At 43.8% G+C, this 13,617-nt stretch overlaps 1 protein-coding gene across 1 annotated transcript; it reads right to left on the bottom strand.

Moving 5' to 3' along the window:
• Positions 1 to 5,712: 5,712 nt before the first annotated feature.
• Positions 5,713 to 10,103, bottom strand: hbae4 (hemoglobin alpha embryonic-4; the record flags this gene model as incomplete). Its single annotated transcript, XM_083634549.1, has 3 exons — positions 5,713 to 5,841; positions 7,701 to 7,905; positions 10,012 to 10,103. 3 exons carry the CDS (start codon positions 10,101 to 10,103, stop codon positions 5,713 to 5,715), a joined length of 426 nt encoding a protein of 141 aa, XP_083490675.1.
• Between the last annotated feature and the right edge of the window lie 3,514 nt (positions 10,104 to 13,617).

Raw genomic sequence — 13,617 nt, 5'->3', positions numbered from 1 at the left:
TAGACAAAACATGCATGGGTGATTTCCTTTGTTTCCCCGCCTACGAATATCATAAAGAAAGGCTGTAAAATAATTTGGATCAGACCATTGAATGATATTGTTTTATTTTGGCTGGTGCAGGTATATAAATAAAGTGGTAAAAGCACCAGAGGCCAGATATCAATGACAGATAACCTTATCAGACACGTTTATTATGGACTACTGCAACGTGTTTCTGACATCCGACCGCTTCAGCTCATTCAGAACACTGCAGCCTGTCTGGTATTCAACCAACCCAGGGGCACCACACTGTTAATCCGGGTCTACTGAAACCTGCATTCTTTCGAGTGGCCTGCAGGGGGCGACTCCACTGGCTGCAAAAGTGGATGGGAAAATGGCTGTACTTCTTACTTGATTTATGCCCTCAGTAAACACTTTCCTAATGAGTTCATGGTCTCAATCACCAGTTTCCAGTCTTCTTCAATACAGCATGATGTTCATTTAGTAAATTATGGTCCCATTCAGAGTCAAATAGACGATAAAGCAGACTTTGTTTTGGAGAGTGAATGACAGGTCGGCTGTCCAGTGATCACGCAGCTTGCTGATCAGGTACCAACAGCAGGCCCGCTGCTGCTGTATGAGAAACCTCTGGTCTCTGCCAAGAACCAAGATGGCAAGTCCACAAAACAATGGGTCGCCCCCTGCAGGTGAAAGAATGCAGGTTTAAGACACTTTCGCTTTGGCTTCCATTTTCAAAAATGGACAGGGTTTCGGTTATACGTAACGAGAGGACCAACTCAACTCACTTAGGAAAGTTTCAACTATCTGGGACCCGTTTTACTTGGACGAGGTTAAAAGTAACTCGCCCAGCGGATTTCTCATGGACTCTTTGCATGGGATTTTATGTACATCTCTTACAAGCACCTCATGCTGCTGGTAGCACCACGTTGTAATGTTTTTTCTTTTTCTTTTTCTTTTTCCGTGTCTGAGTTTGTTTTTTGTTTTTTGCTCCTTTCGTTCTGAAAATTGAAAAATAAAATGTTGGACAAAAAAATCTTCAATGTGTTTGTAAAGGCGTCTCTTAACACATGTGATAAATGGTGAAATTCAACTCCCCTCGGAAAACCTGTGACAGCTGCTGAAAGTTGGGGTACCCACTACCCAGAACCTTATATGGGAAAAATGTTTAATACTGCTTGAATCCGTTTGTGAGGTGTCTAACCAGGGGTTTTTCATGATTCCGAATCAATCGCAAGCATTTGTTTTGCACCAAAACGACTCCTTTTGTCATGGTAATGGTGTGGTGTGAACCCAAAAGCATTTTGTCATGGTAATGGTGTGGTGTGAACCCAAAAGCATTTTGTCATGGTATGGTGTGGTGTGGACCCAAAAGCATTTTGTCAGGGTAATGGTGTGGTGTGAACCCAAAAGCATTTTGTCAGGGTAATGGTGTGGTGTGGACCCAAAAGCATTTTGTCAGGGTAATGGTGTGGTGTGAACCCAAAAGCATTTTGTCAGGGTAATGGTGTGGTGTGGACCCAAAAGCATTTTGTCATGGTATGGTGTGGTGTGGACCCAAAAGCATTTTGTCAGGGTAATGGTGTGGTGTGGACCCAAAAGCATTTTGTCAGGGTAATGGTGTGGTGTGAACCCAAAAGCATTTTGTCAGGGTAATGGTGTGGTGTGGACCCAAAAGCATTTTGTCATGTAATGGTGTGGTATGCACCCAAAAGCATTTTGTCAGGGTAATGGTGTGGTGTGGACCCAAAAGCATTTTGTCAGGGTAATGGTGTGGTGTGGACCCAAAAGCATTTTGTCATGGTAATGGTGTGGTATGAACTCAAAAGCATTTTGTCAGGGTAATGGTGTGGTGTGGACCCAAAAGCATTTTGTCAGGGTAATGGTGTGGTGTGGACCCAAAAGCATTTTGTCAGGGTAATGGTGTGGTGTGGACCCAAAAGCATTTTGTCAGGGTAATGGTGTGGTGTGGACCCAAAAGCATTTTGTCAGGGTAATGGTGTGGTGTGGACCCAAAAGCATTTTGTCAGAGTAATGGTGTGGTGTGGACCCAAAAGCATTTTGTCAGGGTAATGGTGTGGTGTGAACCCTAAAGCATTTTGTCAGGGTAATGGTGTGGTGTGAACCCAAAAGCATTTTGTCAGGGTAATGGTGTGGTGTGAACCCAAAAGCATTTTGTCAGGGTAATGGTGTGGTGTGAACCCAAAAGCATTTTGTCAGGGTATTGGTGTGGTGTGAACCCAAAAGCATTTTGTCATGGTAATGGTGTGGTGTGAACCCAAAAGCATTTTGTCATGGTAATGGTGTGGTGTGAACCCAAAAGCATTTTGTCAGGGTAATGGTGTGGTGTGAACCCAAAAGCATGTTGTCAGGGTAATGGTGTGGTGTGAACCCAAAAGCATTTTGTCATGGTAATGGTGTGGTGTGAACCCAAAAGCATTTTGTCATGGTAATGGTGTGGTGTGAACCCAAAAACATTTTGTCATGGTAATGGTGTGGTGTGAACCCAAAAGCATTTTGTCATGGTAATGGTGTGGTGTGGACCCAAAAGCATTTTGTCATGGTAATGGTGTGGTGTGGACCCAACAGCATTTTGTCAGGGTAATGGTGTGGTGTGGACCCAAAAGCATTTTGTCAGGGTAATGGTGTGGTGTGAACCCAAAAGCATTTTGTCATGGTAATGGTGTGGTGTGGACTCAAAAGCATTTTGTCAGGGTAATGGTGTGGTGTGGACCCAAAAGCAGGACAGCCGACACAGGAGCTGAACTTAAAGTAAAACGTGTATTTAACAAGACAAGGGAAAACAAAGGCAAGAGCTCATCACAGAGCAGAACATAAACCTAACAGCAACAATGAACCGACAAGGACTAACTGGAAGACAAGGCACATAATAGGCTACACAAGGAGGTCATTATATGAATGACACACAGCTGGGGTAAACAGAACATGACACACAGAACTACAACAATTAGACAGGAAACCACAACACTCAAATACAAAAACCAGAGCACAAGTCTCAACCATGACACATTTGTACATCAATATCCACTTCATGACAGTACAAGGTATTTAACAAAGGATTTAAACTGAATTTACAACTTTACAATGATTAGGACATGGACCACTACTCACATCTTAAACTGTTGATGCTCCACACTCACTCCTCTCATGATCACTACTACTACTCTCATCTGAACAGTCATATGAAGTGTGAGCTCCTCCTCTCATGATCACTACTACTCTTATCTGAACAGTCATATGAAGTGTGGCTCCTGAGGCATCTGAACAGTCATATGAAGTGTGGCTCCTCTCATCTGAACAGTCATATGAAGTGTGGCTCCTCTCATCTGAACAGTCATATGAAGTGTGGCTCCTGAGGCAACATCTGAACAGTCATATGAAGGGTGGCTCCTGAGGCATCTGAACAGTCATATGAAGTGTGAGCTCCTGAGGCATCTGAACAGTCATATGAAGTGTGAGCTCCTGAGGCATCTGAACAGTCATATGAAGTGTGTCTCCTGAGGCATCTGAACAGTCATATGAAGTGTGGCTCCTGAGGCATCTGAACAGTCATATGAAGTGTGAGCTCCTGAGGCATCTGAACAGTCATATGAAGGGTGGCTCCTGAGGCAACATCTGAACAGTCATATGAAGTGTGAGCTCCCGAGGCATCTGAACAGTCATATGAAGTGTGAGCTCCTGAGTCATCTGAACAGTCATATGAAGTGTGGCTCCTGAGGCATCTGAACAGTCATATGAAGTGTGAGCTCCTGAGGCAACATCTGAACAGTCATATGAAGTGTGAGCTCCTGAGGCAACATCTGAACAGTCATATGAAGTGTGAGCTCCTGAGTCATCTGAACAGTCATATGAAGTGTGAGCTCCTGAGGCATCTGAACAGTCATATGAAGTGTGAGCTCCTGAGGCATCTGAACAGTCATATGAAGTGTGAGCTCCTGAGTCATCTGAACAGTCATATGAAGTGTGAGCTCCTGAGGCATCTGAACAGTCATATGAAGTGTGAGCTCCTGAGGCATCTGAACAGTCATATGAAGTGTGAGCTCCTGAGGCATCTGAACAGTCATATGAAGTGTGAGCTCCTGAGGCATCTGAACAGTCATATGAAGTGTGAGCTCCTGAGGCATCTGAACAGTCATATGAAGTGTGGCTCCTGAGGCATCTGAACAGTCATATGAAGTGTGAGCTCCTGAGGCAACATCTGAACAGTCATATGAAGTGTGAGCTCCTGAGTCATCTGAACAGTCATATGAAGTGTGGCTCCTGAGGCAAAGGGGGAAGGGTGTGATCCACTGGTTGGTACTTCCCATTCACAAGTTCCCAGTCATGAACAATGGGAGAGGGATGCTTGAGCAGATGGTAATGGAGCAATGTGCAATATAGTTTTTCCTTTCCACATTTAGACCCAATAAGTCATCAAGTGGCGGACTTCTTCAGTTTGTGCCACTTGTATATGTGCCACTTTGATTTCATCCGTGAAGCTGGTCCAACACTTCCCTTGCCTAGGACGAGTTTCATGAAGGACTTAATGGCCAGCAACGGACCGCAGCTCATTGCAACCGTCGCCCGCCATGCTCCAAACAGGCTGTGTGGGGAAGACAGCCCCTAGAGCAGGCGTGTCCAAAGTCCGGCCCGGGGGCCAATTGCGGCCCGCGGACCGATTCTAAGCGGCCCTCGGCTTGTCTCTCAAAATATACTATTATGTGGCCCTCCACAGATGACATCAAGATTCAAGATTCAAGATTCAAGATTTCAAGATTCAAGATTTTTTATTGTCACTCCGTAGTACAAGTATCACGTGTGAAATTCTTGTGCTGTAGACTCCGTTACAACATAGTGCAAAATAACAGGGCATATAGGTGCAGGAAAACAAGAGAAGCAACAAGCAATAAGGCAGTAAAGCAATAAGACAAGTCAAAGACAGTGACATATTCACTGCACATAGGTGCAAATGGCATGGACATACTTTAAACATAATTAAACATAATTAACATTCTGTTTGCAGAATCACAATCATACAGTTTGTAGACAAGCACCAAGTAGGAACTATGCAGGCCGAACTAATGTTTTCAGATGGTGAACAAAATCCTTTGAGTATTTCTTTTTAATAACCCATATACTGCGAGAAGCAACCGGCCCCCCGGTATTTTCACATGATCTAATCTGGCCCCCATTCAAACAAGTTTGGACACCCCTGCCCTAGAGAGACCACGCTCGTGATCAACTCTCTTCTTAATAAGTTAAGTGGACCAACAGTACTGTCTTTCATCTTTGTTCCCAACCACACACACACACACACACACACACACACACACACACACACACACACACACACACACTATCATACAACTCAAAGTCAACACACGACTGCTTGCTCTAATGCTGTAAATCAGCCGCACCTGGATTGGGGCTATAGCCTTGGGCCAATCAGAACACTGCCCCCAATCAGCCACAGGTGAGATGTTTTACAGAAGCTAATCTACGACAGGTGAATCCAGATAGAATCCCATAGGAAGAGTCGACACGATAGGAAACAGGCAATCCTCTTCACATGCTAATAAAACACAACAAAGGAAAAACTGTTGATTGTAAACTTGTATTACAAAATGTCACATCATAACAATGACCACACATACATTATTAATGCCTTATAGTATGAACTACTTAATATACTTCCAGGGAACACGTGGTTGAGCCTCATCTGTATTTCTCGGCGAGCACCGCTGCAAAAGCTGACAGGTACTTGTCCATGGCTGCGTGCACAACCGGCGTAAAGTCGTCTCCCATGAAACAGGCCAGAGTGACGAGCATACAGTGTGACAACAGCTGCAGGGAAGAGAAACATACAGTGTGACAACAGCTGCAGGAAGAGAAACATACAGTGTGACAACAGCTGCAGGAAGAGAAACATACAGTGTGACAACAGCTGCAGGAAGAGAAACATACAGTGTGACAACAGCTGCAGGGAAGAGAAACATACAGTGTGACAACAGCTGCAGGAAGAGAAACATACAGTGTGACAACAGCTGCAGGAAGAGAAACATACAGTGTGACAACAGCTGCAGGAAGAGAAACATACAGTGTGACAACAGCTGCAGGAAGAGAAACATACAGTGTGACAACAGCTGCAGGAAGAGAAACATACAGTGTGACAACAGCTGCAGGAAGAGAAACATACAGTGTGACAACAGCTGCAGGGAAGAGAAACATACAGTGTGACAACAGCTGCAGGAAGAGAAACATACAGTGTGACAACATACAGTGTGACGAGCATACAGTGTGACAACATACAGTGTGACGAGCATACAGTGTGACAACATACAGTGTGACGAGCATACAGTGTGACAACATACAGTGTGACAACATACAGTGTGACAACAGCTGCAGGGAAGAGAAACATACAGTGTGACAACATACAGTGTGACAAATACAGTGTGACAACAGCTGCAGGGAAGAGAAACACTGGTTAATCACAAGCTATCGCTGCAGAATCAATAAAGGGCCTGGTTGACTAAACCCCCCCAGGATTTTGTGTGTGTGTGTGTGTGTGTGTGTGTGTGTGTGTGTGTGTGTGTGTGTGTGTGTGTGTGTGTGTGTGTGTGTGTGTGTGTGTGTGTGTGACTGTTGCGATCAAAAATGCTTGATTTGCAATTTGCAAAGTTATACATGTGCTTTTCTTTTTGCTGGAAAATTGCGGTAACTGGCAAAAACTTGCAAGTTAAAAGCGGAAAAAGATCCTCTCCCTCACTACTACCTAATGGTAGCCTCAACGCGAGACTCATCAGTCATTCTTCCTTCAGAGTCTCGGGTCCGGACCCCCCTAGATCCACTGCAAGCCCGGCTAAATGGCTGCACGCGATATACACGTTATCAATCACAATAAAACTGTACTGACCCACGAGACAATGTTGTTATCCAAGATTTGGGTGGCATGGCACTCACAAATAGTGCGTAGTTTCCAATACCCAGCCCTTATTCGCATGCTAGTCCTGAATTGCTCCACAGCGCCGGATGTATCGGTTCAGTGCTCAGTGGTTGTGAGGGTGTACTGCAGTTTACAATTTTGAGCATCGGCTCCGGCATGTGAATTTTTGTAAATAAATCATGTTATACTTTTTAACTTCTAGTTTATTGATCTTTATTAAGTTGGAATAGTAATTTTACCACAAGGGATAGGATCAAGGGGGCAGGCGGTGGCTCGGTTAGACCTGACAAGTTTAAAGCTTAATTTATACTTATTAGAAAGTGTCGCTCAGCACATGGTCGCAGACGAAAAAGAAAGTGTCGCTCATGGTGTTGCATTTATAGTTCAGTGAATGTTCGCCTCGTTCAACGGTCACGTGACACCCGAACGCTATAGTGCTGCAGACAGCCACAGTGAAACCACGTCGGAGGCAAGATGTAACGTACTTGACTGCAACCGCATATAAACGACACACAACTCACCTCCTCTCTCTCTGGGAAATGCACAATGTTCTTTGTGATTTTCACGAAGTCATACATCAAGGACAGGCTGATAAAAATAGCGGGGACACGTTCATTCATTTCAATCGAGTGAAAACCAAAACAAGGAAGTCAAGCTGCCCAACAGCCCCCCTCGCCCTACACAGCCCCCCTCGCCCTACAGCCCCCCTCGCCCTACACAATGAATGAGTCGAGTTTGTGCTCTACTTGAAGACAGACACCTTGAAGTTTGTCGGGTCTATTCGCAGCTGGTAGGCGTGCAGGGTTTGAAGAGGGCCCAGGGTGACGGTCAGCTGGTTGATGTCCTTGGCTCCCTCGGCCAGGGCCAGGACAATCTTCTTCCCATGGCTCATCAGGTGGGCGGAGCGCGGGCTGATGTCCAGGTGGGCGAAGTACGTCTTGCTGCCAGGGTAATTGATGAACATCCTATGGAAGGAGTGAATAAGGGGAATTAGTTTTATTCATGGATTTTTTTTCTGTATTGTCGAACTGCTTCTTCTTCATGGTTAAAATATCAAATGTATTCTAATTATGGTGACACAGGAGACCAATAGAAATGACCAAGTTTTACTGTGGGAACCCTACTCAGGCAGGGTGTGGGGCCCCCGGGCGGGCCCACACCCTGGTCCCAGGTTCTACAGCAGGTTCCACCCTTCTCCTCCACCCCCTCTCTCTGACACTGTGTGTGTGTGTGTGTGTGTGTGTGTGTGTGTGTGTGTGTGTGTGTGTGTGTGTGTGTGTGTGTGTGTGTGTGCGCGCGCGCGCGCGCGTGTGTGTGTGTGTGTGTGTGTGTGCGTGCGTGTGCACACGAGTGGGCTTGAATGTGTCGTGCGTTTGTGCGTGTGACCGTGTGTGCATTACGTGTGTGTGTGTGTGTGTGTGTGTGTGTGTGTGTGTGTGTGTGTGTGTGTGCATGTGTGCGTGCGTACATTACCGGGACGATGCATTACGCCCTCTCTCTACCCCTGTGCCTCAGCTCCCTGTCTGTGCAGAATGAGGAGCTGGGGGCGGGGCCACACGCCTTTCCTTGTCGCCTCGAGCCAGTCTCCCCCAAATCTCGGTGCAAACATAGAGCACACAAATCCCACCACACACATCTCGCCATACACACAAAGTCACTTATAGAATTGGCTGCACTGCTTAAAAACCGGGTGTAAATGATGTATTTTCAAGTCAACTTGGCATCTCAGGGCTGAACAGTATGGAAACAGTTTATGTTTTCCCCCTTGCTGTTTTTTTCTGTTCTTGTTGTTTTTACGTTTACGTTTTAGCTCGTGTCCTTGTTCACACTCAGCTACTTGCCTGATGTGGCCGGTCTCCATTTCTCCAAACTGGGAGCCACCTACTGCGTGTACACTGACTGTCGGCAAAGTACCTCATACAACCCCACATCAAAGAATCCAAACTATCGCTTTAAATTGGCGTGTGATGGGGGGTAGGTTCATGTCAGTGGAGGGATGTATTCAGGGGACGTATGGCTTTCCTAGGTATATCGACAATAAGGGGGTTTCTGAACAATTTCCAGAACAGAAGTGCTCGCCACCCAAGCTCTTTTGGACGGATATTTGACATTTGTTTTGATCCAATCTTGATTTTTTTTAAATGGTCTAAAAACTTTTCTGTTTAGCACTGCTTTTAACTGTTGAAATGTCTATTTATCCTATTATTTTCCTGTATTGACCAAACGTGTAGCATCTTACTGCTTTTTTGCTTTTTATTGTCTTTTTATCTTCTTTTATTCTCTTATGTCTGTAATGTCTTGTGAAGCACTTTGAATTGCTTTATGTATGAAATGTGCTATATAAATAAAATTGACTTGACTTGAATTGACATACACACACATGCAGAAAAACAATTAAATTTCTAGTTCGCCACTGAATTACCAAATTGATATAACTTTCAACCATTTTGAGCAACACTGTTTCCATACAGGCCACCAGCGTTGGCTAGTTGTTGATATTTATAAAGATATTGCCCCTCTCAAATAAATTATTTTTGAGGCGGTGGGCAAACTGTAATGGCGTCGATTTCCGGAAAAAAATCCTGACTTGAACACAGCCAAAGAGTATAGTATAGACAAGAGCATGTCATTTCTTGTTTTTTTCCATAGGTATTTTCAAATCACTGTTCTGATACATATCTGGGGGGTTAGTCCCCCTTTAACTACATAACATTTGGATTGCGGCTAATCTGGACCATTTACAACAGCGCCACCCCATGGAAGGAGGCCTTACCGGAAACAACCAGGTATTCAATGGCGAGGAAACTCCACAACAATGTATTTGTGAAATTATTTGCAATTGGAGTAATGAATAGTGGACATAGTAAGATTTTAAAATATATTTTTAGTGTCAATTGCAGATTTTTCCAGAGACCCCCCCAAAATTTTGCTGTTGAGACTTTCAAGGGCTCTCAGTGTCAATAAAGGGGTCTCGGACCCCCTTTCGCACCCATTCACACTTTACGCTGGCAAATCACCTGGGCAACAAGATATTAGGGACTTACTTTATCTAGTAAAACAATATGACTTACCTCAGAAGGGCTTCTGCCCCAATGTCATCGGCCACAGGAGTAATTCTTTCCCATATTTGTGCAATTAGCCTTTTCTCCTTCCTTGAGAGCATTGCAGACTATCGCATTGAACTTCTGAGGTCAACTAAGGTTAAAGTGAAGCTGAATATCCGGAGTATGAACAGAGTTAGATGTCTGCTTCACACCAGACGATGAGAGTATGAACAGAGTTAGATGTCTGCTTCACACCAGACGATGAGGGTATGAACAGAGTTAGATGTCTGCTTCAGACCAGACCATGGTAAAGATATGTGTAAAAGTCTTCATCAACCATTTTGGGATGGATGGTTAACCGACAAAACGTAGAGAAATGAGGAGTAAAAGTGATAATATAAGAATTCCTTCTGTAAATAATATGAGATAAAGTCCTACAAGCGGTGCGCTTCGCTTCGAGTTGTTTTCCTCTTCAATGTTATTGGGTAACAGGCAGCAGGGTGGGGGCTCCCAACCCGGACCACGGACTATCTTCTGTTTGACATGCGTCACGCTCAGTAGTTCTACCATAGCTGACGTGCTCACCTCTAAAATGCACATGGAGCAGGTTTGTTGCAATTTCTGACACCCTCCTTCTGGGTGCCACCACTTTTTTATTTTATTTTGGGAGGTTTAGGTGCTGCATCTGCGGGTTCCTTCCTCTCTGCTGCTGATGCTCCTCAATGTTAATTATATTGGGGTTTTATTACTGACATACAATTTAAGACCCATGACTAAAGCTTGAGGTGAATGTTCCATATTTACTATTATCCACCCATCTAATTGATCATCTATCTATCTGTGGGCGATCTATCACCATCACCTATCACCATCTATTTCTTCAGCATTCCTATGAATTGAAAAGAGAAAGAATGCAGTGTTATAGAAGAGAGAGGAGGGCTGATGTGCTCACAGTCACTACAGACCAGGCTTGCTGCAGATAAAGCTCCTATCAGCAGTGCCAGGAGATGAAGGTCCGGAGCCTGGGCGGGGGGCCAGCCGGCACCAGATACTAGATCAGCTGGGGACATCTTACACTACCCAGAGGAACTCACCCTGACAATGCACATAAAGTATGGCTTTGAACTGAGGGAGGTTTAGAGTAGAATGAACTCATTAGGCTACATACCAGTGACAAGTTTGGATTGAGTGTACTACTGTTTTTCACAATCTTAACCTAAAAAAAAAAAACATTTTTGTATCTTTCTGTTTTTGTGTTTTAACTTCAAACTGATGGAGGGCATGGTGGATGTACAGTAGCCTATCTGATCAGTACAAGACATCACCCACTACTCAGAGGAAAAAATTACACCAATCCACCAGATGGTGGCGCTATAACAGCCAACCACCACTACTACTGCTGCTGCTGCTACTACTACTACTACTACTACTACTATTCTTAGTACATCTGCTGCTACTACTGCTACTATTAGTACTAGGCCTACTACTGCTACTACTACTACCACCACCACCACCACCACCTACTGCTACTATTACTTGACTGACCACAACACCCTGACTGACCACAACGCCCTGACTGACCACAACACCCTTAGTGACCACAACACCCTGACTGACCCCAACACCCTTACTGACCACTACACCCTTACTGACCATGCTTGGACCCCATCATCGCCGCTTGAGGCTATATTTATTATTATTATTATATTGATTTCAACCGTATTGCCCGGCCCTACTGTCATTGTAATGTCAGTTGTTGTAGGCTACAGCTTTGTACAGCCTGCTATGGTTTCTTTTCCTTTTTTGTCTCGTTGCTGTTCTGCATTGTGCATAAGCCTGCTGGTCAAACGTGCATGTTTTTTTTATATGTATATGTCAGAAAAAGTTAATAAAGGCTTTGTAATAAAACAAACTGTGCTGATAGGTGAGTTTTGTACTTCAGTGAAACACTCACATTGGCACATTTTGTTGTTGCAGTCTGACAGAGGTGGAGACTCAAGAGTCATTGCAGTGCTTCACACATTGATTTTATAGTCCGTTGCTGCCACCTGCTGGCGGATCCATATTTCAGGCCTTGCAGCTATGAATTTTAATATGGAGGCCAATATTAAACTATTTGACTTTGGACTTGACTCTGAAGACTTGAAAATGTTTCTCAAGTCTTGACGTGAGGTCTTGTGTTTGTGTAAATGACTTGGATTGAAAGTGATGAGATTTGTTCCAGCAGACGACTGAATTTAAATTCTGTTTTCTGAATTTGTATCAGAATCAGAAAAACTATTGATCCCCGAGGGAAAATTGAGTTGCTATAGTTGCTCACACTCAGGTAGGGAATATAAACATATTATAAGAAGAATAGGAATAAACAATCAAGTTAGGTAGCCTGTACAATAGTGTCAGACATAATTAATTATGTGTCTTCTACAATCCTTATCAATTGAGTAAGTAAGTGTAATAAAGTAATAAAGTAAGTGAGATATGTGAGGTATAGCCTACATAATATATACAGACCATTTATTGAATTTGAAACCGATTATAGAAATCAATTGATACTGGACTCTTGTTCTCACTTGTGCCTCAATACTCGAGTCTGACTTGAGCCAAGTTGAATTGGGTGAGTGGCCTCTTCAGAAAGTGAAATATCAAATCAGAGTTTGTAATTGTTGTCATGCTGCCTTCAGGTTCTCCTCATGAGCTCCTACTTCTGAGTTCTCTGCTAAACATGAAATGAAACTTGGGTGATCCCTGTGTGCACAGACATATGGTCACTGCAGCAACAAAATAGTGTGGGGAAAACAGAGGAAAGCACGTGTTCAAACATTTCAAACACATTTAGTTGAACGTGTTTTAAAGATTTGGTGGCAAATATTAGATGCAGCCATGCAGGGACTTTGTCATACCGAAAGTTTGTGAATTGGGGGGGGGGGGAGGAATCAAGGCAGTGAAGGTTTTTGAAAATAGACATAAATACACTTGGGTCATTGAACATATAATTTACTTTCTTAAACGCCCTGAAGAAGGCCCTGCGAGGCTGAAACCGGTCGGCGGTGATATTTTTAACCTTATTATGCCTTAGAAAATAAAGGCTTTTGAACCTTTACACCTTACGTCTCAGTGTGAGATCAGTGCCTGAAGCAAGCTGATGCCTTTGGATAGAATTGATATATTTTGTGCAAGAATCATTTGTTTAACTTAATGTTAGTAGGCTAATTATGTTTAACACGGCACAGTTGAGAAGTGTTCACACATTCAAGCCTCTCCTTTTAATTGTTGTCTGTGAGCTTCTGTAAAGCTGCTATTTCTCATAAAAATGTTCACTGTTGTAACAGTAATTAACATTGATCCGTGTCTCAAACTATGACGTGTCAGGTCCTTGAATTTGAGGACTTTGAGCTTTGAAAGTCCTTGAATTTGATGTTGAATAAGGTGTGAGGACCCTATCTATCCACCTCAGACACAAGCTTTTAGTCTCCATGTTCAAATTCATCGCTGCAGGGCCTGAAATATGGATCCACCAGCAGGTGGCAGCAACTGACTTATAAAAGCAATGATGTGTTTGAAAGCACTGCAATGTGAAGAAGAGGCTTCATAGCAAGAAACATGAATATTGAATGTTCACTGAGCTCAATGTGA

This window comes from Poromitra crassiceps (assembly GCF_964638095.1).
Source record: "Poromitra crassiceps genome assembly, chromosome: 4".
Lineage (NCBI taxonomy): Eukaryota > Metazoa > Chordata > Actinopteri > Beryciformes > Melamphaidae > Poromitra > Poromitra crassiceps.
Note: the sequence above shows the minus strand (reverse complement) of the source record. Positions and strands in the feature narration are given on the sequence as shown.